The sequence below is a fragment of the Lepus europaeus genome, chromosome 4, assembly GCF_033115175.1.
Source record: "Lepus europaeus isolate LE1 chromosome 4, mLepTim1.pri, whole genome shotgun sequence".
Lineage (NCBI taxonomy): Eukaryota > Metazoa > Chordata > Mammalia > Lagomorpha > Leporidae > Lepus > Lepus europaeus.
This window is the reverse complement of record NC_084830.1, coordinates 110,841,626-110,863,913: the sequence shown is the minus strand read 5'-3', so window position 1 is coordinate 110,863,913 and position 22,288 is coordinate 110,841,626. Positions and strand designations below refer to the sequence as shown.

The 22,288-nt window shown below is 44.7% G+C and overlaps 1 protein-coding gene across 1 annotated transcript in view; it reads left to right on the top strand.

Moving 5' to 3' along the window:
* Positions 1-22,288, top strand: part of DOCK2 (dedicator of cytokinesis 2) — a 439,395-nt gene that overhangs the window by 108,915 nt on the left and 308,192 nt on the right. Inside the window, exons 24-25 of the mRNA XM_062189655.1 lie at positions 10,672-10,742; positions 12,048-12,154. Of these exons, the coding sequence (XP_062045639.1) occupies positions 10,672-10,742; positions 12,048-12,154 (178 nt within the window). The remainder of the gene's footprint in view (positions 1-10,671; positions 10,743-12,047; positions 12,155-22,288) is intronic.

The window sequence follows — 22,288 nt, the reverse complement described above, 5'->3', positions numbered from 1 at the left end:
GAGAGGTGTTAAGATGTCCACTTCATAGATGAGGATACTGAAACTCCAGCTTTCTCAAGGCCAGGAAGTATTAAGGCTGGGGTTCACATCTGTTCCTGTCAGGCTTTCAGAACCACTGTGGCAACAGTGATCCTGCTCACGTAGCACCTGCTGGAACTGTGGGTGTTTTCCCTGGGATCGGTTGAGACAGACTCACAATTTCACCTTGTCTTCCCTCTTGGTTGTTTTTAAAGACATTCTCAATATTTCTGTAGCCCTCATTTTTCTATAACACAGGAGTAACAGGAGCAGGGGCAGCATGACATGTGGCCTGTCACAGCACCTGTATCCTATTACAGTCAGCTGCGCTTCCTTCTCGTGGGAGGCCACACCCTGTAAGGGTGTCCAAAGAGAGCTGAGAGTAATGGCAGTGGTGATTTGAAGGACTCTGGAGCCAAATCAGGTCTGAGAGAGGCTCCGAGGAAGTAGAAGTGGGACTGAGGAACCCGTGGAGGAAGCCAGCTGATGGGGAACAGAAAGGAGCAGGTGCTCCAGAGAGAGGAAAGGAAGATGAAGGGAAGGAGCCAACCCGGAGCTCCTCCTTCCAATTCAGCACCACATGCATCTTGGTGGAAAGAACCAAGGGACAGAGGGAGGAAGAATGGAGAAGAAGAAAGAAGGAGGGAGAAAGAACAGAAGCGAGGAAGTAAAAATGAGCAAGTCAGCATTGACGGTACTGGGGAGCGTGGGTCCACAAGAACATTCCTCTTCCTACTTGCTGACTCAGTGTCAGTTTCCTCATCTGTAAGACCTTAGTGTTTGGGAGGATCACAGAAACATTGTCTGCAAAGGGGCACATTATACAGTGCTAAGCAAACACAGAGAACTAAGACGATTATTGTGGCTTAGGCATAAGTCGTTTTACCCAGCTGCTTATTGTCTGGGAAGCCGTGTTAGAAATACCTTGCTTTGCCTGCGGTTGGGGCCGGATTATGCTAGATTCTTCTCCTGGATCTTCACCCACCCCCCGTTAAACTGTGCAAAGGGGCTTCATCTCACTTTAGATTTGCCGGAAGGGCCAAATTTAGCTGAGGGATTTACATAAAACTAATGATGTGCTCTACCTAGTTACATGGTTGTTGTGAAGTTATCAAAGAAGAATTTAAGTCATATTCAAATAGGAAGAGCAGCACTGCTTGGAGAGAATTTAATGCTGTTTCAGGGGTGAGGAATGGGCTAATGAGAAAGGAGGGATCAAGGCCATGTGATGTCAGCAAAAACTTCACTCAAAGAATCTTCTGCAGACTTTGATATTTGCTATGGGAGAAAGAGCTTTGACTTTTAAGTCAGAGAGGGTAAGAAACTGTAATCTTGGGCACATCATTTTGGTTTGTTGGGCCTCAGTTTAGCCTTTTATAAAATGAGAACAATGTCTGAGGATTCCAGTAGATTAAATAAAATAATATATGTTATAGTATGATGTGTCAGCCCTGTAATATGAATTAGCTTAAATAACATTTAGTCATTTATACCACTCCATCCTTTACCTTATCATAAAATAGAAGCTTCTGGGTCATTTTTCCAGAGCAGAAGCCAGAAAGGGGTTATTTGTGTTCCTAACCTTGCCACATGAGGCCAAGTAATAGTAGGACTTTGAATTATTCATTATACCAAGACAATCAAAGAGAAAAAAATGCCCACAAGAATTGCCTGTGTGAAAAAAATGGATGGCAAAGTTTGGCTAGTGACATAGGACAAGGTGACAGGTTTGATTCTGAGCCTGCGTGGAGTACAGTAGAGAGGGTCCTGCAATAGGTTCGGTTGTCTGCTGTAAGTGCTGGGTGGGAGCGGAGTATGAATGCCTGTGATTGACACACCCGATTCATTCCAGCAGGGCATCTAGCAGAAACCCTTACTTGTGCCTGCCTTAGTTCCTACTAGAGAAGATCTACTTCAGCTCTCAGCTTTGTCCATGTGTGTTCTCAGACTGAAGCAAGTTATTTCCCATTTCTAAGGCTCATCTGGTTCTAGTGAATTGTTTTCTGTGGTTTTCCTTAAAGTTTTGAGTGGCATGGCAGCAACTCTCCCAAAACCATGTCAAGTGTAAAGCCAGTAGTTCAAAGAGGGGGAGAAGAGGAGTAAAAATGTTTCCATTGGTGGAGTACCTGCCATGGCCAGGTGTGGAGCTGGGCTCCTCACAGTGGTTTTAACCCTACTCGGCATTTGTAAGGAACCACTATCCTCAGTGTCCACAGAAGGCTCCTAATTCATCCCAACTCACACTTATCCACAGTGGTGGATCTAGGGTGTGAGCTCATCCAAAACTCCTATCTCCAAGATCAGTGTTCATTTCTGTGCCTTAGGAACAAGTTGGGCCAGGGGTTTCCATAATGGTTACTTGCCGCCTCTCTGAGCACTGTCGATAGAATTGATGGCAGGTTGATAATTTACAGACATTTGTGAATTAGATGCGGGTCAAATGTGAGTGAAAGGTACATAGAATTTCCGTGAAGACCAGTTTGCCCCATTCTGCTTCAGGTCTGTGATATTTTGCAACACCCCAATTTGATGGAATTAAATAAACAGCTGATCTTTAATGATATGCTCTCTTGGTCACTGTCAATGCCTCTCATGCTAATGAAGTCACTCATGTATCCAGGAGGCAGAGGACTCTGTTTTTTATTTGCCTAATGTCTGGAACAGCACAGTAAGTTCTTGAATATCTACTGGCTGAATAATTAAAGAATCAGTACTAGAGTCTACCATTGTTTTTGTTTTGTTTTGTGTTTTAGCATTTATTATATGTGCAACATTGAGCTAAAAGCTTTACATATATTGTGAGCTTGTTTGAGCTCTGTAACAACTTTATAAGGCAAGTATTCTTTTATCTCTCCTTCGCAGAGGAGGAAAAGAAAGCTTAGAGGGGTTGAGTCACTTCACCATAGCTGAAAGGCAGTGGATCTTGGATTTGAATTCAGTCCAAACTTTGAATTCTTCATCAACACCAAACAATAGTGTAATTTCATTAAAGACTTGCCCTTCTGGCAAGGGGCCAGGTGGATGAGCGTTAAACAATAGTAAGCAATGGTAAGGACAGGCAGGTGTTTGGCCCATGGTCATGAACATGAGCTAATTAAGGATGCCTCTTTCTTCCCTCTCTCTTCTCTGTTCATTGATATACAAATATTCAAATGTCTGAACTGAGTGGAAAAAGTGGCCTGTTCTTGAGAAGTGGCCCACAGGCTGTATGCTTAACACCTAAAGGTAGGGAAAATAAAACTCAATATTAACAGGAGGAGTTGGGGGTTTGCCCCAGACTTTTAAATGCATGTTCAATTCTTATCTCCTTTTCAACAATATACTCCATACTTGGAGGTAATATTTGGGAATAATGAATTCAGTGATGGGTGGGGTAGAATTTTTCGTTACAATGAGAAAGTTGTAGTCATATGGATAGTTCACATTTTCCATTTATTCTTCACAACAACCCTATAAAGAAAGAAATGTTATTCCCTTTGCTTTTCTTTCTTTCTTTCTTTCTTTCTTTCTTTCTTTCTTTCTTTCTTTCTTTCTTTCTTTCTTTCTTTCTTTCTTTCTTTCTTTCTGACAGGCAGAGTGGACAGTGAGAGAGAGAGACAGAGAGAAAGGTCTTCCTTTGCCGTTGGTTCACCCTCCAATGGCCGCCGCGGTTGGCGCGCTGCGGCCGGCGCACCGCGCTGATCCGATGGCAGGAGCCAGGGGCTTATCCTGGTCTCCCATGGGTTGCAGGACCCAAGCACTTGGGCCATCCTCCACTGCACTCCCTGGCCACAGCAGAGAGCTGGCCTGGAAGAGGGGCAACCGGGACAGAATCCGGTGCCCCGACCGGGACTAGAACCCGGTGTGCCGGTGCCGCAAGGCGGAGGATTAGCCTAGTGAGCCGCGGCGCCGGCCTCCCTTTGCTTTTCTGATGAGGAAACTGGAGTACAGAATTAATTTTTCCACAGCCCCACAAGTGAAGGTGGTATGCAGTTTGCCTGGACTTGAAATCCGATAGTCTACCTCTTCAGTCTGATAATTTTAACCTTGAATTCTACCACTTCCTGCCATGCCTCAGGGGGCCAACATAATGCTGTTACAGAAAACACAGAGGTGGGGTAAATGTTCTGGTACAGCTGGTTAAGCTGCCACTCAAAACCCTTGCACCCCATATTGGAATATTGGTTCAAGTCCTGGCTACTCTGCTTCATATATAGCTTCCTTCTAATGAATCCTGGGATGCAGTGGATGATGGACCAATAATTAGGTTCCTGCCACCCATGTAGGAGGCTTGAATAGATTTCTGGGCTCCTGGCTTTTGGCCCCATCTATTGCAGCATTTGGAGAGTGAACTAGCAGAAGGAACATATCTCTGTGTGTCTCTAGGTCTGTGACTCTGTCTCTGTCTCTGTTGCTTTGAGCTTTCAAATAAATAACTTCCATATCACAGTGCTGGCTCAAGTCCCAGCTACTCTGCATCCTATCCTGCTCCCTAGTAATGTGTCTGGGAAAACAGTGGATGATGGCCCAAGTACTTGGACCCCTGCCACCTATATTGGAGACCCAAATGAATTCTGGGCTCCTGGCTTCTGCCTGACCCAACCCCAGTTGTGGTCATCTGGGGGAATGAACCAGCTGATAGAAGGTCCTCTCTCTCTCTATCTCTCTCTCTCTCTCCTTCTTTCTCTGTCTCTCCCCTCTCCCCTCCACACTGCCTCTATGTCACACAAACAAATCAATCAATCTTTAAAACAGAACAACAAACTGAGCTGAATTAAAAAGAAAAAGAAGCATGGAGACACACATGTTCTAAAACCTGCTGCCATTTCCCTGAAAGAGAAGTGGCTCTATTATTTAAGGAAACTGCACTATTGTTTGGCAGTGATTAGGAGCTCAAACTCTGGCCTTTCACAGCCTGGATTCAGAACAGAGGAATAGAGGGATGAGATGAATATCCTGCATTTATTTTCCACAGGGACAACTCCAGAGTCTCTAAGCAAACATCCTTCTTGTGATCATTCTGTGACACGTGACACTCTTTGTCCCATTTCCACGGCCCTTGACTGTCCATCCCTTGGCTAAAATCAAAGGACTGAAAATTGGTAGATGGGAATGGTGTGTGTTTTGAATATCTGTGACTCTTGAATGAGGAAAATATCTAGTATTCTTGTAGAAGAATGACTGCCTGTCATTTCAAGACATTGTTTTCAGGCAGAAGTGTGTGTCTACTGGCACAAACGCTGGCTGCTCTTACTGTGAGAGGGAGCAAGACAGTGAGAGCAAGAGAGAGTTTGGGAGAGTGCACACTGGTTAGTTTTGATTTTTGATGTTACAGTTAAACAGTTGCTGCCTGCCTAGGATTATTGGTTCTGCTGAAGTCCATCTGGAAAGTGGTCCTCTCAGGTGTCTTATCTTGGCTCCTCTCTGGCCAGTGAAGTCATCTCACTGGGTTGGGTCTGGCTCTCTTCTTGAGGGCTGTATCTAACCCAGGGCAGACTTGATTAATATGAGAATTAACTTGGTGCCTCATGATTATCTAATTCCTGAACTAACTCACAACTCTCTGTATATATGATGAGGAGGAGTCTTAACTTACGTGATATCAGAAACACTGTCACTGTCCTTTCTTTTCACAAGTTATCCTCATAAAGGGAACAGGACTCTGTCCACTTGCTCTCCCAAGGCAGTCTTCTCTCCCCTATTGAAACTCCCCACTAGCCAAGATGGAGTGAAAACCTTTCCTAAAGATGATGGGCAGTTGTGGAGTACTCACCCTTTCTGTGCCATATTGATTCCATTGTTCCTGGCAAATAATTTACGTAGTTTCTCTACTGATGAAACAGGATGACAATACCTGCTCATAAGAGTAGTCGAAAGAATTAAACTAGATCATGCACAAAATGACTTGGCATGCATAAAGTTTCCAATAATGGTTCCTACTTACTTAATTAATTTACTTATTTCTAATTTTGTTGCACAAATGATTTTTAAAAAATATTTTTATTTGAAAGGCAGAGTTACAGAGAGGGAGAGAGAGAAACAGGAAGAGAGATCTTCCATCCACTGGTTCACATCCCAAATGGCCATAATGGCCAGGGCTAGGCCTGGAGGAAGCCAGGAGCAAGGAGCTTCTTCCAGGTCTCCTATGTCAGTGTCAGGGGCCCAACCTCTTGGACCATCTTTTGCTGCTTTCCCAGGCCATTGGCAGGGAATTGGATTGGAAGTGGAGCAGCCAAGGCACAAACTGGTGCCTATTTGGGATGCCAATATCACAGGTAGCTTAACCCGATATGCCACAATGTTGGCCCTGCACAAGTGTTATCTAAAATTTATTTTCTATTTTGTTTTTTAAGCTTATGCTTAATGTCTAATGATTATATGTATTTCTGCAGAACAAGATGTTTGGTAAATGTACACAGGGCAATTAGCATATCTATCACCTTAAACTTTTATCATTTCTTTTGTGGTTTCTATTTTGAAACCTTGTGATTAATGATCTTATTATATGTACACATGTACTATATATATATATGTGCATGTATATATGTGTTTAAGTTTTATATGCAACATAGGAATATATGCTATAGAGTGAAAGTAATAATAATGAGATACAGTTTTGTGTATAATAGTACTAATAATGAGAGTAACAGCAATAGCCACAGTAAAGCTGTATGGTTACCAGGAAGCTAACAGATCTAGAAAATCGGTCTGTTTCTAGTTGCCGTATCTCAGAAACATGCAACGATACATGGAGCTCTCCAGTGTTGCATGGCGGAACCATTGTATTCAGAGAGTGCTTGGTCAAAGTACCTGCTAAACTTATTTGCTGCCACTTGTTCAGGCTTGTCAGGGAAAACCACGGGCAGAAGCCCTGTAGCCAACACCAGCTGTGACAACAGTCTCTGCAAACTTCCTGAGTCAGAGATGGGCTGCCCTGGCTGGAAAAGAGAACCACACCCGTGCCACTTCTCCGTGGGGCCTCTAGACCTGACGAGAATTCAGGATGCTGCTGTTTGCCTTGATAATGCGCTCCAAGTTTGGGGTGACAGCTGCTCAGTGTGCTTGATTGTATTGGCAGCCAGAGTGGGCAGCTGGGAAGATTGGCTCCTGCAGCCCTCCCCCGAGCCTGCCTACTTCCTCATGGCTAATAGCTGAAGCGTGCAAGTGCGTCTGTGCAGACTCCCAGGGACCGCTGTTCTGTAGCTTCCCTCCAGAGCCCTGGAAAGATAAGCAGCTCTTGAAAGCCAGCAAGCTGCAGCCAGCACAGAAGGGCTTGCTTTGCCCAACTTGCTCAGGGGCTGGTTTCTGCCTTTGTTCTCTCACTCGGGTCTTAATTATGATGAGTACAAGTATTTTGTTCAGGTGCTAGGGATGAGGGCAGGTGCTGGAGAGATGAGATGAAAAGTGATTTGGTACACATACTTTAGAGGGCCTGTTGTGTTCTGGGCTTCAGTATCTTCATGTAGCGTAGCTCAAAGGGTGAAGAAGTAAACCGAGGCCCAAGCAGGGCTAGATGGAGAGCTGGGATTCATATTTAGGTCCCTCTGGGCTCAATGCTATTTGGCTTAAGAATGAATGAACAGTTTGCTAGAAGTGCTTGCACTAGCCAGTTTCAGAGCACAAATCTCAATCTATGGTGTCTCTTTAGACTGCAGAAGTTGTAATCTGGGAGCCCATACTAGAAAGACAGTTGAGAGATGTGGTCGATTTGGATAGCACAGTGTTAAAACAACTGAACGAGGGCAACTGATTCTTTAGACAGAGTATGGATTCCATACCTCATCTCTTCCAGCTGCCTTGTACTCCTTCTATAACCACTCCTTTCTTTTGCTTGCCCAACATTGCAGGCCCTTGATTTTTGCTATGTCTGTTTGGTGTTTCCTGATAAATATAGTCCTTGAACAACTAGGTTGGAATGTACTGTAGATTGTAACTGCCTGCAGGAAGGGCACTATGCTTCACAGTGTATTAAAGCTCTGAAAAGTTCTGCAGGTAAAAAATCTCATTGGATTTTCTTTGCATAAACCAGTGTTTCCCAGAATTATTTGATTGCAACCCCTTCTCCCCTACCAAACACCTAACAGTCCCACAGGGCAGAGTGCCCATAGGAACATAGTTTTAGAAGTCCTGGTGTTAGAATCCTCTTTTGTCATGTAGATCTGAAAGAATGAAGAATAGAGCTCTAGACACAAAATCCAATAACTATAAAGTCAAATTTGACAACATGTAAATTAAAATCTTTCTGCACAATGATAGATATCATAAACAAAGTTAAAGGACAAGCAACATGACAAGCAAGAGAGAATTATTGAGAAATGTGTTACTGGAAAAAGGTTAATATTAGTAGTGCATGTAGAATTCTACAAACCTAAGAGAAAAAAAGACAAAAGAAGAATGGCAAAATTACGTGAATGAGAAACTTAGTAAATTATTATAGAAAGCATGCATAACTGTACCAGCAAGCACCAAGTTGCAAATTGAACATCAGATGAACAAAAAATAAAAAGATTGTGAATCTCAGGATGGGCATGTGATGCAGTGGTTAACTGGCCCTTTGGGGTGCTGGCATCTCACACTGGAGCATCTGGTTTGCAGCCTGGTTGTTCTGCTCCTTTTCCAGTTTCTTGATAATGCGCACTGTGGGAGGCAGCAATGATGTCTCAAGTAACTGGGTTTCTGCTACCCATGTGGAAGACCTGGATTGAGTTCTAGGCTCCTGGCTTTATCCTGGCTGATAAAGCAGGCATTTGGGAAGTGAACCACTAGATGAAAGATCTCTCTTTCCATCTCTGTTTCTCTGCCTCTCAAAATAAAAATGATAATAGATAAAGAAAGCATTTTCAAAATTACAAGTGTAAAACTCTTTAAAATGATGGTGTATCTAGTGTTAGCAAGGTTGTGGGGAAAGCGACAGTAAAAGGAATTTCTTTATTTCTTCTTTAAAGATAATTTGAAAATATTTTCTAAAATTTAATGGATATACATTTTAGCGCACTAATTTTTTGAAAACTTCCTCCTACATAGATCCTTACAGGTACATACACACACACACACACATGCATATATGACATATTTATAAGGAAAAGGGGCACAGAACAGAGAGGAGATAGGAGATGAACTTGCAGCCAAACTGAATTTATTCAAGAAAAATAAATTCACAGAGGTAGGTGACCAACTGGCTACATGCACACAGACTGAACACAGGGCAGAGGGCCCAGTCCTCAAGGGGACTGGGCCTTGTATATCTTAGGGTGGGCTAAGGGTCCAGAGAGGGGTGGAGGACAGTAGTTGGAGGTGAATTTCTCCATACCGTCTTTTCAGGTTTCTCGGAGGCTTTCAAACCTGGAAAGGAATGCGGGGTTAGAGTGGGGATTAATACAGGGCAAGGGACTGAGCTGGTCTCTTGAAAGAAGGCAGGGGTAAGGGGTAAAATGAAATTTTATCCACTTCAGACAAGAACCTAAAATGACTGAAGCTTATGTCCTTGTTCCATCAATATTTTCTTACCACAACTGCTGTTTGTGTAAGGGGCCGTGTAGCTTGAGGGCTTCAGGGAGTGACACCAAGAGCAGCCTGGCTGAACTTGAATCTGAGCTCTCTCCTTGCAAACTTTGTGTTCTAGTTATTTATTTTGAATGCACCAGAGGTTCCTTATCTCTGAAAAGAGTATTTCCCTTGTGGGCCTGTAATTAACAAGATAATCTATGAACAGTGTTCAGTATGGTGTCTGCCCCATGGTAAATATTCAGAGAATAGTCATAATCATTATTTATGTGAAGAAGCTCAACTGTGTATACCTAGGAGAAAGATCTTTTCTTTAAGAAAGTAATTTTCATGTCAGGCATTTGGCCTAGCGCTAAGGACACTTACAGCGCCCACATCCACATTGGAGTACCTAGATTTGATTCCAAGCCTCAATTCCTGACTCCAGCTTCATGCCAGTGAGTTCCTGCCACCTGCATGGGAGACCTGGATTGTGCCTCTGGCTCCCAGCTTTGGCTCTGGCCCAGCCCGCCCTTGCCTGGGCTTCGCTGTTGAGGGTATTTGGGAAGCTAATCAATGGGTGGGAGCTCTTTCTCAATCTCTCTCCGTCTCTCTGTTTTTCTCTCAGCCTTTCAAATTAAGCAAACATTTTTCAAACAGTCTGTAAGTGTTCTGTGTGTTACTGTGTCCTTGAAGATAGAAGTTGTGCCTTTGCTTTTGCATACAGTGAAGTGTCATTTTTTTTTTAAGATTTATTTATTTGAAAGTCAGAGTTACACAGAGAGAAGAGAGGCAGAAAGAGGTCTTCCATCTGGTGGTTCACTCCACAGATGGCCGCAACGACCGGAGCTGCACCAATCCGAAGCAGGAGCCACGAGCCTCCTCCGGGTCTCTCACGTGGGTGCCCAAGGACTTGGGCCATCTTCTACTGCTTTCCCAGGCCATAGCAGAGAGCTGGATCAGAAGAGGAGCAGCCAGGACTAGAACTGGCGCCCATATGGGATGCCGGTGCTTAAGGCCAGGGCCTTAACCCACTGCACCACAGTGCTGGCCCTGTACGTGTCATGTTTTAATCTGCACCCAGAGCCTTGCTTCACTCTGGCAGTGTCCTCCCCCATCCATGTCATGTTGCAGAGCCGGAGCTGTTGCATGTGGGCTGAGTCATTCATGCTTATTTCATGTTCTATTCAGGTGGCAGCTTTGAAATACATCCCATCCGTCCTCCATGATGTGGAAACCGTCTTTGATGCAAAGTTACTCAGGTAAGAGCTTATGATGTACTTTCCTGGGCTCTCTGGCAAAACTGGGATTCGGTGGGGGGAAGAGGAGGGCTCCTGTAGGGGATTCCAGGTAGGTACTCAGCTCAGGGGCAGGGAGAACACATGGTAGGATTCTCGCTCAGGGCGTCCAGTGTGGCATTTTTGCCTGTTGGTTTTGTTGTGCAGGATTTTGGTGAAAACCAGTTGTGTAATAAGCATCCTTCTTTGATAATGCTGAATTTCAAGGTGTAGGTTAAAACCTTGATGCTTTGGGGTAAAGGATCTCTGTTTCACCTGGGCTTGAAGCTTGTTTTAGGTTCCAGTCTTTGCCCCATAGGCCTTATAGTTACAAATGAAGGACAAGTCAAGGACCCTTCAAAAGCATGATGGAAATGTGATCCTTTTTGCTGTTGACTTTATTGCTCTTATTTATTTATTTAAAAAGCAAAGAGAGACAGAAAAAAAAAAGCAGAGAGATCTCCCATCTGCTGGTTCACTTCTTAAATGCCTGTAACAGCCGGGGCTGGTTCAGGCTGTATGGACGTTCCACACCAACTGAGACCAAGTCTGTTCCCATTACATCCCCACTTCTCTGAACATTGCCTGTCAGATACTGAGCATGTGCTTATTATGTACTTGGAAGAATGAATGAATTAAATGAGTTTATTTTAGAAAGCTGGCAGGGACTATCATTTTGTTGCAGGGTATTTTTGTTTTCACTCTGTTTAGGAAGAGCTGTCTCCTTCTTCATGTCCCAAACTGATTCTATTCTCACAACTTTCTCATGCTTTTTTAAAATTAAGGACTTTTTTTGATCTGAAGATTTACCATAACATAGTACCAGGCATGGAACATTTGCAAATAAAATGGCATGGCAATAAAGTCAGAATCTGGTTTTAAACTCTCCTGTATCTTTGACTCTCTACTTTCATAACCTTGGAAAATTAATTAACCTTTCTAAACCTTAGTATTCTCACCTATAAAATTGAGGTAAGTATTGTATCTAACACCTAGAGTTGGTTTAAATGGCACAATGAATGTAAGATGCAAAGCATGCACCTGATACATTCAGGGTTATTGATGTTATTTTCACATCCCTTTGAATGCTATTAATATTCAACATCAGCAATTTACCGAAGTCTCACTGTGCATCTCATGCTCTGCCAGGACTGGAGGCCTAAAGGGAGCAAGAACAATGTGGTTTCTGTCCCCACAGAGCTTATAATCCAGGGACGGACTCTTAAGTGCCATGAGGTGGGGTACATTGATCTAAGTGGCTCTGCAAGATTCTGTTTTTCCTGCCCACAGCCAACTCCTCTATGAGTTCTACACCTGCATCCCTCCAGTGAAACTCCAGAAGCAGAAAGTACAGTCCATGAATGAGATTGTCCAGAGCAACCTGTTTAAAAAGCAAGGTGAGTGCCAGGTATTCTTGGCAGGTGGATGATGTCATGGACCTCACATGCTGGTTGGGGAGCTGGGCAGGACAGAGCACTACCTGTCCACTTGTCCTCTAATAATTCCTCTGGTCTGCAAAAGGCCAGACAGTAGAAGGTAGCTGACAATGGAGGCTTCAGAATCCAAATTGATTTTAGGAATCTAAATTGATTTTAGGAATGCTTTGGTTGCATTGAGAAAGTTTCGTGCAAGTGGTGAGTTTGGAGCCATAGGCTTTAAGTCATTGTGGTGTGAGGTTATTGTCTCCCTGTATGGTGTGTTGTTGTTGTCCTTAAGTTGAGGGGAACTGAAGTTCCTTTAGTTACAAAGAATGACTAATGGAGAAGTTCCCCAGATTTCAGTGTGTTAGAATAAATGGGAGAGCTTATTAAAATGGGAAATAATCTGATTCTGATTAAGTAGGAATTAGATTTGTTTTTAGAAAAAGTATACACTGTTTTGGAGTAGGTATGGCATTTACATGGTTCCAAATGCAAAGAGATGGAAGGATGCCACATAAAAAGGGTGCCCCAGGCCCTAGAGGTGCCATTTCCATTGTTCTCCAGAGTTGAGCAATGTTTCCATTTCACGGAGAGACACACCACGGATGGACCATCAGATGCATGTATGCTATGTTCTTCTGGCCTTCTTTGTCACTCACATGGTAGCACATTATGTAATGGTTGTGTACTTGGCTTTTATTCACTTATGTATGTTTTTGGAGCTTAGAAAATGACAATGAATTTGGGAAGCACTTCTTCTCACCCTAAACTGGTAACTATTAGGTGCTTTGACAACTATGCCTCTCTCAAGAGATTTGGGGTTCTCTGTTATTGAGGTGAGTGAACTAGATGTCTATGGATACCCAGATATGCCCAGAGAGATTTAGGAGTTCATATTTATCCTCTCTTTCATCTTTTTTTTTAAGATTTAAATTTTTAAAGATTTTTTTTAAGATTTAAAGCAGAATTAACAGATCGAGAGAGACACAGAGATCTATTGGTTCACTCCCCAAATGGCCGTAATGGCTGGAACTCAGCCGATCTGAAGCCAATAGTCAGGAGTTTCTCCCACGTCAACCATGAGGATACAGGGGCCCAAGTGCTTGGGCCATCTTCCACTGCTTTCCCAGGCTATAGCAGAGAGCTGGAGCAGAAGAGGAGCAAACCAACACCCATATGGGACGCCAGTGCTGCAGGCAGAGGCTTAGCCTACTGTGCCACAGCGCCAACCACCTTCTCTTTCAACCTAAGCAACATTGTGCATTCCTGGATCCATGTAACTCGCTAGATCTGCCAGTGTGGATCCTGCTGAACCGCGTCACTGCGCTGCCCATTCAGAAGCTCTGTATTCCTCCCCTCCCCTCTGTGAGGGGGAAATATGCCTTCGGGGTCAGCTCTGTTTTCTGTGCCCTAAAGACCAACCCTTTCCAGTTTTAAATTCTTCTGTCCACGCTGATGTCAGTAATAAAATGAGAAGCAAACTGTGCCAGAAATAAGAGGTTCTAGAATTCAGAGGATCAGCCATCACTCAACTGGAATTTATTCAGGAGTGAAGTCTGAATATTTATGCAAATTGCCTGGTAATCACAGAAATATTCAGGAGCCACTTCACTGTGAAGATGTTTTTTTTTTTTTTTTTTTTCTAATGCCTGGTTAACATGGTGAATCCAAAATTGCTGTCTGAATCCTTTCCCTGGAGTTAAGGGTAGAAGAGGGACATGGGGAAGAAAAGTGTCCTTCCTGTGATTTTAACATTCATGTGTGTAATTTCCTGACCATTTAAACAGATGTGTGACAACATATTAATCCTATACAAGGGGGGGGGGTGGTGGTGGATGTCTCGAGAAAGTTCCTGGAAATTGTGTATATTCAAGAAATTATGCATAGATTTCAAAATTTTTGCACCAAAATATACTTACATTTTAGTTCCCTTTTCTATGAACTTTTGGAGTACCTCTATGTGGCTTGTTTCTTCAAGGTGGTTTGTGTGAGGTCATGTGAGCTTCACCCTGGTAAGTCTCTCTGCATTTCTTGCATTACTCTGGCTTTTCAAGGTGAGACTTCCACGTTTTTAAAGTTCCACACCCTTGCTCTAAAAAATGAAATGTGCCTGCCCCTTCTGGTACTGCCAGCCCCTTTCAGGATTTCAGGTGGTGTCGCAATAGGACAAATTGAGGCCTGTCCTAGGGACGTGACAAGGACAACACTAGCTACATATGGCACTGCACAGACAGCAGGGAGGGGTCTGCCATCATTGTCAGGGGCCCGGCTGGGCATTGGGGCCAGATGGAGGAGCAAGGTCTCAGACTGTGTAGGAGCTGTCAGTTGCAGCCCCATGGAATGGGGAGTAATTTTGTTGCTGAAGCCACATCTCCTGGGCTGGGAGGTGGCCCCTGAGGGTTAGCATAATCACAGGGCAGGCTGGACAGCTGCTGCTTCCCAGTCCTGCTGTGTGTCTGGGTTTCAGGTTCAGTAAAAACCCTCTGATTAATATTAACCAACAGAAGGTCAGGCCTGGTGTTTGCTGTACACAGTTACCAAAGAAATGCAGAATTCTTTTCTTTAAATACATTCAGAGACTGGACGGAGGCAAATAAAATGCTCTTTGGGGACCTATTTTCAACAGGATGCAAAGTAAAATCAGTCTACTGATCCCTGGCTCATGGGGGAGGCTGTATGCCCTTAGAGCATATGGGGGACTCCTGACCCTCTCTTCATTTGCTGAGTGAACCCCCTTGAAAGCTCAGCTTCTCCCCTTTTCCAAATGAAGAAGACCTGAATTCTTAAACACTCCCTGGCTGTCCACTGCCTGTGCTCTTTCTAGCCCTACTAGAGTGAGCCCGATTCCTCTGGCCAGTCTGAGCTGCAGTGGAATTCCTCCTCTTCCTCTGCCTCGGAAGCATCCTGTGCCGCAGAGACGTGATCTACCTTGAACCCGCACTCAACCGACTGCCAGATGTGCAGGTGCCCGGAGCAACGTTGGTGACATGAGAGTGTACTCACAACCTTAAACATCTGTGTTGGCACCAAGCAGAGGGGCCAGAAGGCTTTAAGCACTCTCTCTGAGCTTGGCAGCCTTCTCTGTTGGCCTGTCTTCATAAGGACCCTATAGAGAAATGGAAAGGGTTTACTGGTTAAAGGCACTGGTGCTTGGATCACACTAAACTGAGTTGAATTCATGATTCAGCCCCTTATCAATGATGTGTCTATGGGTAATTTTCTTAACCTCTTTTTGATCCTCAATAAGCTCATCTCTAAAATGGCCATGATACTAAGAGTGTGTCTTAAGAAAGTTTGGTGAGCTAATGAGATGCTTGATGGTTTGGAAGTACTCAGTGCAACGTGAGGTTCAGTGTCATACTAAGCAGTAACCTATACTTGGAGTTGGGGTTATCTTTCCTGCTGTTCTCTGCAGTTTCCCAACCACTATCCCTGGCCTTTAGATTCTTTGTGTGTGTTTTTTTTTTTTTTAAGACAGGCAGAGTGGACAGTGAGAGAGAGAGAGAGAGACAGAGAGAAAGGTCTTCCTTCGCTGCTGGTTCACCCTCCAATGGCCGCTACAGCCAGCGCGCTGTGGCCGGCGCACCGCGCCGATCTGATAGCAGGAGCCAGGTACTTATCCTGGTCTCCCATGGGGTGCAGGGCCCAAGCACTTGGGCCATCCTCCTCTGCACTCCCTGGCCACAGCAGAGAGCTGGCCTGGAAGAGGGGCAACAGGGACAGAATCCGGAGCCCCGACCGGGACTAGAACCTGGTGTGCCGGCGCCGCAAGGCGGAGGATTAGCCTGTTGAGCCACGGCACCGGCCGATTCTTTGTGTTTGACTATTGTACATTACCCCAAGCCAAGCTTCCTTGTTTGACGTCCCTAGAGTATTTTTGAGAAGGGCCCATGTTATGTTTGCCTAAAACGGTGTAGTTCAGGGAGAGAGGCTGGTGGCTTTTTAGTACACTGTTTACCTTGCCACAGGCCACACCGTAGCTATTCCGGTCACCCCTTATGCTCAGCTTTCTTTTCCAGGGTTTCAGTTACCTGTGGTCCACTGTGATCTACAAATATTAAATGGAAAATCCCAGAAATAAGCAATTCATAAGTTTTGAACGATGTACCATTCTGAGTAGTACAATCAGAATCTCACACTGTCCTGCTGCATCCCATCTGGGACATGAATCATCCCACTGTGTGCCCTACCTGTCTGTTAGTTGCTTGGTAGCCACTTTGTCTATCAAATCAACTGTTGCAATATTGTAGTGCTTGTGTTCAAATAACCCTTACTTAACTCAATCGTCTGAAAGCGAAAGAGCAATGTTGGCAATTCAGCTATGCCAAAGAGAAGCTGCCAGTCTCTGAATGTAAAACATTCTCAATTTAAGGATACGTACAATAAATATCTCGAGAGAAAACCATTCATATAACTGTTATTATAGTGTATTGTTATAACTCATATTTTACTAGTTGTTGTTAACTGTGTCTAACGTAGAAATTACACTTTGTCATAAGTGTATAAGAATGTATAGATAAAACATACTATATAGAAGGTTCAGTGTTATCTGTGGTTTCAGCATCGAAGCTCCCGTAGATTTGGAAGCCTGGTAGCCATCCTCTCTGATGACTTGCTCCCTGAGCTCTTTGAAGACATACACATATTGTTTTTGTGGGGTTGTTGTTGTTATTTTTCTTGCTGTCTTTCATGTAGACAGTTAGCTTATATGAGCTTTCAAACTGACTTGACCTGTGGTCTTCCCTAAGTTGCTTAATCTCTCAAGTCTGAATTCTCTCTTCTATAGAATGGAAATAGACACAGATCTCACTGGGTTGCTGTGCGTATCCAGTGGTATGATGTGGCTTCTTAGCCTGGAGAGAGAGGGAGTGAAGAACCACTGTCTTGCCCCATGAGAATGACTTCCGGACTTCGCAAGAGGAGAACTGAGCAATCTCTAAGGACTAATTTGCTGTCTTCTCCAACACAAACTCACACTTGCCTGGGGTAGTGATGGGAGACAGGATGAATAGACGTGCCCTGAGAAAGCTCTGAGGGGAGTCTGAGAACACCAAAGCGGCTGAGCCTTCGCAGCACATTTGTCCCTAGGAGAACCTAATCTGAGTCATGTGTCTTTTTAGTCTGATGCTAATCAGATGTGCCATCTGGTTCCCTATAAACTGCTGTAGGATCCACATTGCTCGCTTTTCTCTTTAGCTCCCCAAACAAACACACACACACACACACAAAGAGAGAGAGAGAGAGAGAGAGAGAGAGAGAGAGAGAGAGAGATGGAGATTTGGAATCTCATCCAATATTTATTTGCAGCCAGTGGGCTGTTTTTAATTGGAAACTTTCTTGAGAAGGTGTTCTTGAACCACAAAGCATCCAATTTCTTTTTCCTCAGCTCCCCACCCATCCCCCACTTCTTATCTGCTGTCCACACAGCCTGGAGCTGGTGGTCCTCAATTCACAATTGATAGTGTGCTGAGCAGCTATTAGGGGATGGGGCGGCAGATAATGTGTTTTCTAATCCTTACACCACTGCAGCATTGAATGGAACTGGAGGAAAGCCCCTGATAGCAGCTGTTAACTCTGCTTGGTGAACTCACGTCACAGGTTCAGACATGCACCACTAGAATCAGTGACCTCTGATTCAGGACACCCTTGTTTCTGTGTCCCTCTGAACAGGTAACCCCTCTGAGCTTCATTTCTTTAGCTGCAAAAATGTCGTAATTTACATAAAACAACTAGCACAGTGCCCGAGGCACAGTGACTGCTTACTAATCGGCATCTGTTGTAACATTAATAATCACAAGAATAATATTGGTGTCACAGCATCTTAAAGGGTGTGGCTTATGTTTATTACATGCCAGCCGCGTGTGTATCAGGCATTATAGGAGTGACGCGTATTACATCTTTACAACAATCCAGCGATGTCGGCGTTATTATCCCCATCTTATAAGTGGAGAAACTGAGGCCTAGAAAGTTAAGTAATTTTCCTTCCAATGAGACTGAAGATTGCACAGTATCCTTGTTAGAGTATTACAGTGTTGATCTAGATGATGCTGTTAGTGAATCAGTCTCTAAATCTCACCAGTTAGCAATGTAAAAGGTTCTTTCTCTCTTGGGTGAAGTCTCATGAAGGTTACGTCCTTTCCTCCCTCCTAAGTTGTACTGGTGCTTGTGGCCTCCATGCAGGCAGGGAGGGAGGAGGGGAGTCACGGCTGCTCTTAACTGCGTCATTCTGGGGATGACAGTTGCCGGTGACACCTACAGTCCATCGACTGGAACCTGTCACATGTGTCCAAGCCAACTTGGAGGGGATCTGGTAAGGGTAAGGACACAGAGAGTGTTTCCTGAGCTTTATGTCTGCCACTCAGAAAGCAGTAAATATTAAAGCTGGGTTCTGAATACCAGGCATTCAAATAGCAGCACCCATTTTTCCCCCCACTGTACCATGGTTTATTCTTATAATGAGTACAAAGGAACAGATAGAGTATATTTTGTTATTGGAAATGTTTCCTTCTCTGTGGTAGGAAAATCAACTCACCATTCCCACTGAGAGGATCTGTTATCTTCTATCTCCTCCTTTCTACCCCTTCCTAGTTCCAAATGCTCTGTACCAAAGGTGTTCCGGAGACCTTTGGCTAGAGGGCGAGGAGACTTGTACAACCAGTGGTTGCCTTGTTGGCTGTGACTCCTGAGAGCACAGCCCCCTTGTGGCAAGCAGAGCAGTCAGGCAACTGCCCCCAGCACTTGAGATGTTCCGACTAGGCCATTGAGCTTGTCCTGAAGAAGAGGCAGTAAGGAGAGTTTAGCTTCTTCCGCTTGCACATGCTGTAGACTCAGGTTGGCCTCTCATCTCTCTTTGCCCTTTACAGACCCTGGTACAATTCTGTTCTGTGCAGATTCTGCCTTGAATTCCTTCCACTCCTTCCCCTTCTCTTCCCCCAAACCCCCAGGAAATCCCTACTCTAAAACACCCAAACCAGACATCATATGCAGCAAGTTCTCCCTGATTTCTCAGGTGTTTTGGCTCAGTCCTATTCAGCATTTGCTGGGTCCTTATGCAGGTCAGTCCCCGGGGACCACATTCCATTGGCAAAGAAAATGAAGCTTCATGGTTTTATTTATTTTTAATCTAAGCTTCTTTGAGAGTCTCCACTTTGTACTATGTCAACTTAAACATTTCAGTTAATGATGTTTTAAGGCTCTAGATTTAACCAGTTTTTGTGATTCAAAACAGTCCTCTTCCTTCCTCCCCAGTGGCATCTGGGATTGTGATCCCAGGGCTCAACTGGGAAAGCTAAGAAATAATCTGACTCGGAAGATCTGGGGAGGGGGGATAAGGTCGGGGACCTGCAGGTGCCCCCGGCTCCTGTCCGGTGTGATACACAGCTCCAGGAGCCAAAGACAGGGAAAGAAAGCAGTGTAGGCAGAGAGAAGGGGTTCCCATAATGCATCACATGAACGCAGGTCAAGATACTCAACCTCTTGTTCTGGCATCCCTCTCCTTGTGGGACTGTGTGTGCTGATGGCATGAGCTCTTTAAGGATACGGTGTGTGCTTTCGTTCTTCATGTGCCTGGTCTCTTTATGATCTCACTGATGCCAGCCCTCAGAGGCTGGTCAGTGGACCTTGGCAGTAAAACATACTATTATTCAATGGCCAGTCTCCCTTCAGGGAAAGGGAGAGTAGTCATGGTCCTTCGAAGAGTCACGGTCCTTGATTTGTTTGTCTCCTTACTGGTTTGCACAAGGTCTGGGTTATGTATTTACACATTCTGTTAGTTGGTTTTAATAATGAATTGAGCATCAATGCTCCCAAAACATGCTCAAGAGTCTCCTTGGGGTAGGCATTTGGTGCAGTGGTTAAGCTGTTGCTTGGGGCAGCCACATCCTGGTTTGAGTTCGAGTTCCTCCACTTCCGATCCAGCTTCCTGCTATTGTGCAGTCTGGGAGGCAGCAGGTGATAGCCCATGTAACTGGGTCCCTGCCACTCAAGTGGGAAAACTGGATAGAGTTCTGGGTTCTTGGCTTTAGCCTGGCCCAGCCCTGGCTGTTGTAGGCATTTGGGGAGTGAACTAGCAGATGGAGGATCTTTCTCTGTCTCTTGATTTCTCTACCTTTCAAATATAAAAAATAAATAAATAAATAAAAAATAGAAGAGTCTCCTTTAGGGGTATAATTATTAGTGGATCCGCTTGGTCGCAGGGGCTAGCTTTAGGAGACAGTGCTTCACTCTTTTCCAGGGATGGTTGACCCAATTTACACTCCCATCAGCAGAGCTTCAGTGGTCCTGTGGATCCTCATTGTTTTCAGCACTGGGTATTGTCTCACTCCTTAATTTTTATTGGTAAAATGGGTTTAAAAGATGTCATCACCATCTTGGTTTGCATTTCCTTGGTCACCCGTGATGCTGAAAATCTTATGTTTCTTTGCCACGAACATTTCACTTCTGTGATACGTCTAGTCAAGTCTTTTGCCCCCCCCTCCTTTTTGACAGGCAGAGTTAGACAGTGAGAAAGGTCTTCCTTTTCCGTTGGTTCACCCCCCAAATGGCCGCTACGGCTGGTGTGCTGTGGCCAGCGCGCCGTGCCGACCCAAAGCCAGGAGCCAGGTGCTTCCTCCTGGTCTCCCATGCGGGTGCAGGGCCCAAGCACTTGGGCCATCCTCCACTGCCTTCCTGGGCCACAGCAGAGAGCTGGACTGGAAGAAGAGCAACCAGGACAGAATCCGGAGCCCCAACCGGGACTAGAACCCGGGGTGCCGGCACTGCAGGTGGAGGATTAGCCAAGTGAGCCGCGGCACCAGCCATTTTGCCCCTTTTTCTATTGACTTTTTAAATTCTCTTATTAGTTTGTGAGTTTTTTTTTTTTTTTTGTCCATTTGCCTGTACATTTTCCCAAGCTTTGTCTATTGGGCAGTATCTCCTTTTTCCATGCTGGAACCATTTTGTTCTTCCCGACATTGCTCTTCCCTGGAGGTGGAAGGCAGGGTTGCTAAGTTTAGATCCAAACCCTGGTGGTGGTTGTGCAGGTCCTCTGTGCTGTGTCTTACTGAAGGATAAAGGGTCAGAAGGGTCAGGCAAAAGGGCTGGACTCTGCTCTCTGAGTCAAGCCCCAGAAGAGGCTCTGGGGTGATGCTAGCATCCAGGGACACAACAATTACTTTCTGCAGGCTTGGACCCACTCAATATGAAAGAAATAGTTTTTCTTGTGGCAAGAAAATGCCTTGAGCACATAGAACAACCTCCTTGTGGTTTCTTTATATCTTTAACAAAAGGAGCACTGAGGCTGGAGTGAGGACCCCAGCATCACAGCAGTCACATCTGCAGCGGCCTCAGCAGCTGGTACTTGTCAGGTGCTTGTCATACAGCACAACAGGCTGTGTGCTGCGTGCTTGGATGCGTTGTCTCGCTTGGTGCACAGTGTGTGACTGGACAGATCTCTCGACCTCTGCAGAACAACTATTTATGATGAGTTGAGCAGTATTTTCCAGAACTCCACCAATAATGGAAATCTACTATTTCAAACATCATCCTCTGATTTATAATATTTCTGAATCTTTTTCATGGAACACCGTTTCACGCCTGAAAAAAGCCCTCACTTTCCAATCTGTTGGTGTTAACACTTCTACATGTCCTGCCTGAGCTGGGAGCAAGGTATGAGGTCATTTTATAGAAGGGTAAAGGAATGAAGGGAAATTGCATGGTGCCCTCAAGGTCACATAGCTGATCATTAGCAAGGCCAGGCTCACTTCCCTGGAGAAGTTAAAAGGATTTACATTGCAGGAGCCAATTTCATTTCTTCAAGAAGGTGTCATTAAGTTTTCAGGACTTCACTTTCTTCTCATCAGAGCATTTAGAAGTATCCAAATCTTCAAATAGGGAGACTAGTTTGCGCACGTCCACTGCGGTGTTACAGAGCCACACACAGCTCCACAATGCCCGTTCCACACTCCACAGATCTGAGAAGGGCTCCCTTAACACCCACTCTTCCCTCTTCTGTGTCGCTGACTGCAGACTTCATTCTCAGAAAGAAACCTTCAGATCCGGAATCAGAGAAGGCAGTGATTTAATAAGCTTCAGAACAAATCCAAGAGACATTTAAACTCTCTTTTCTGTAAG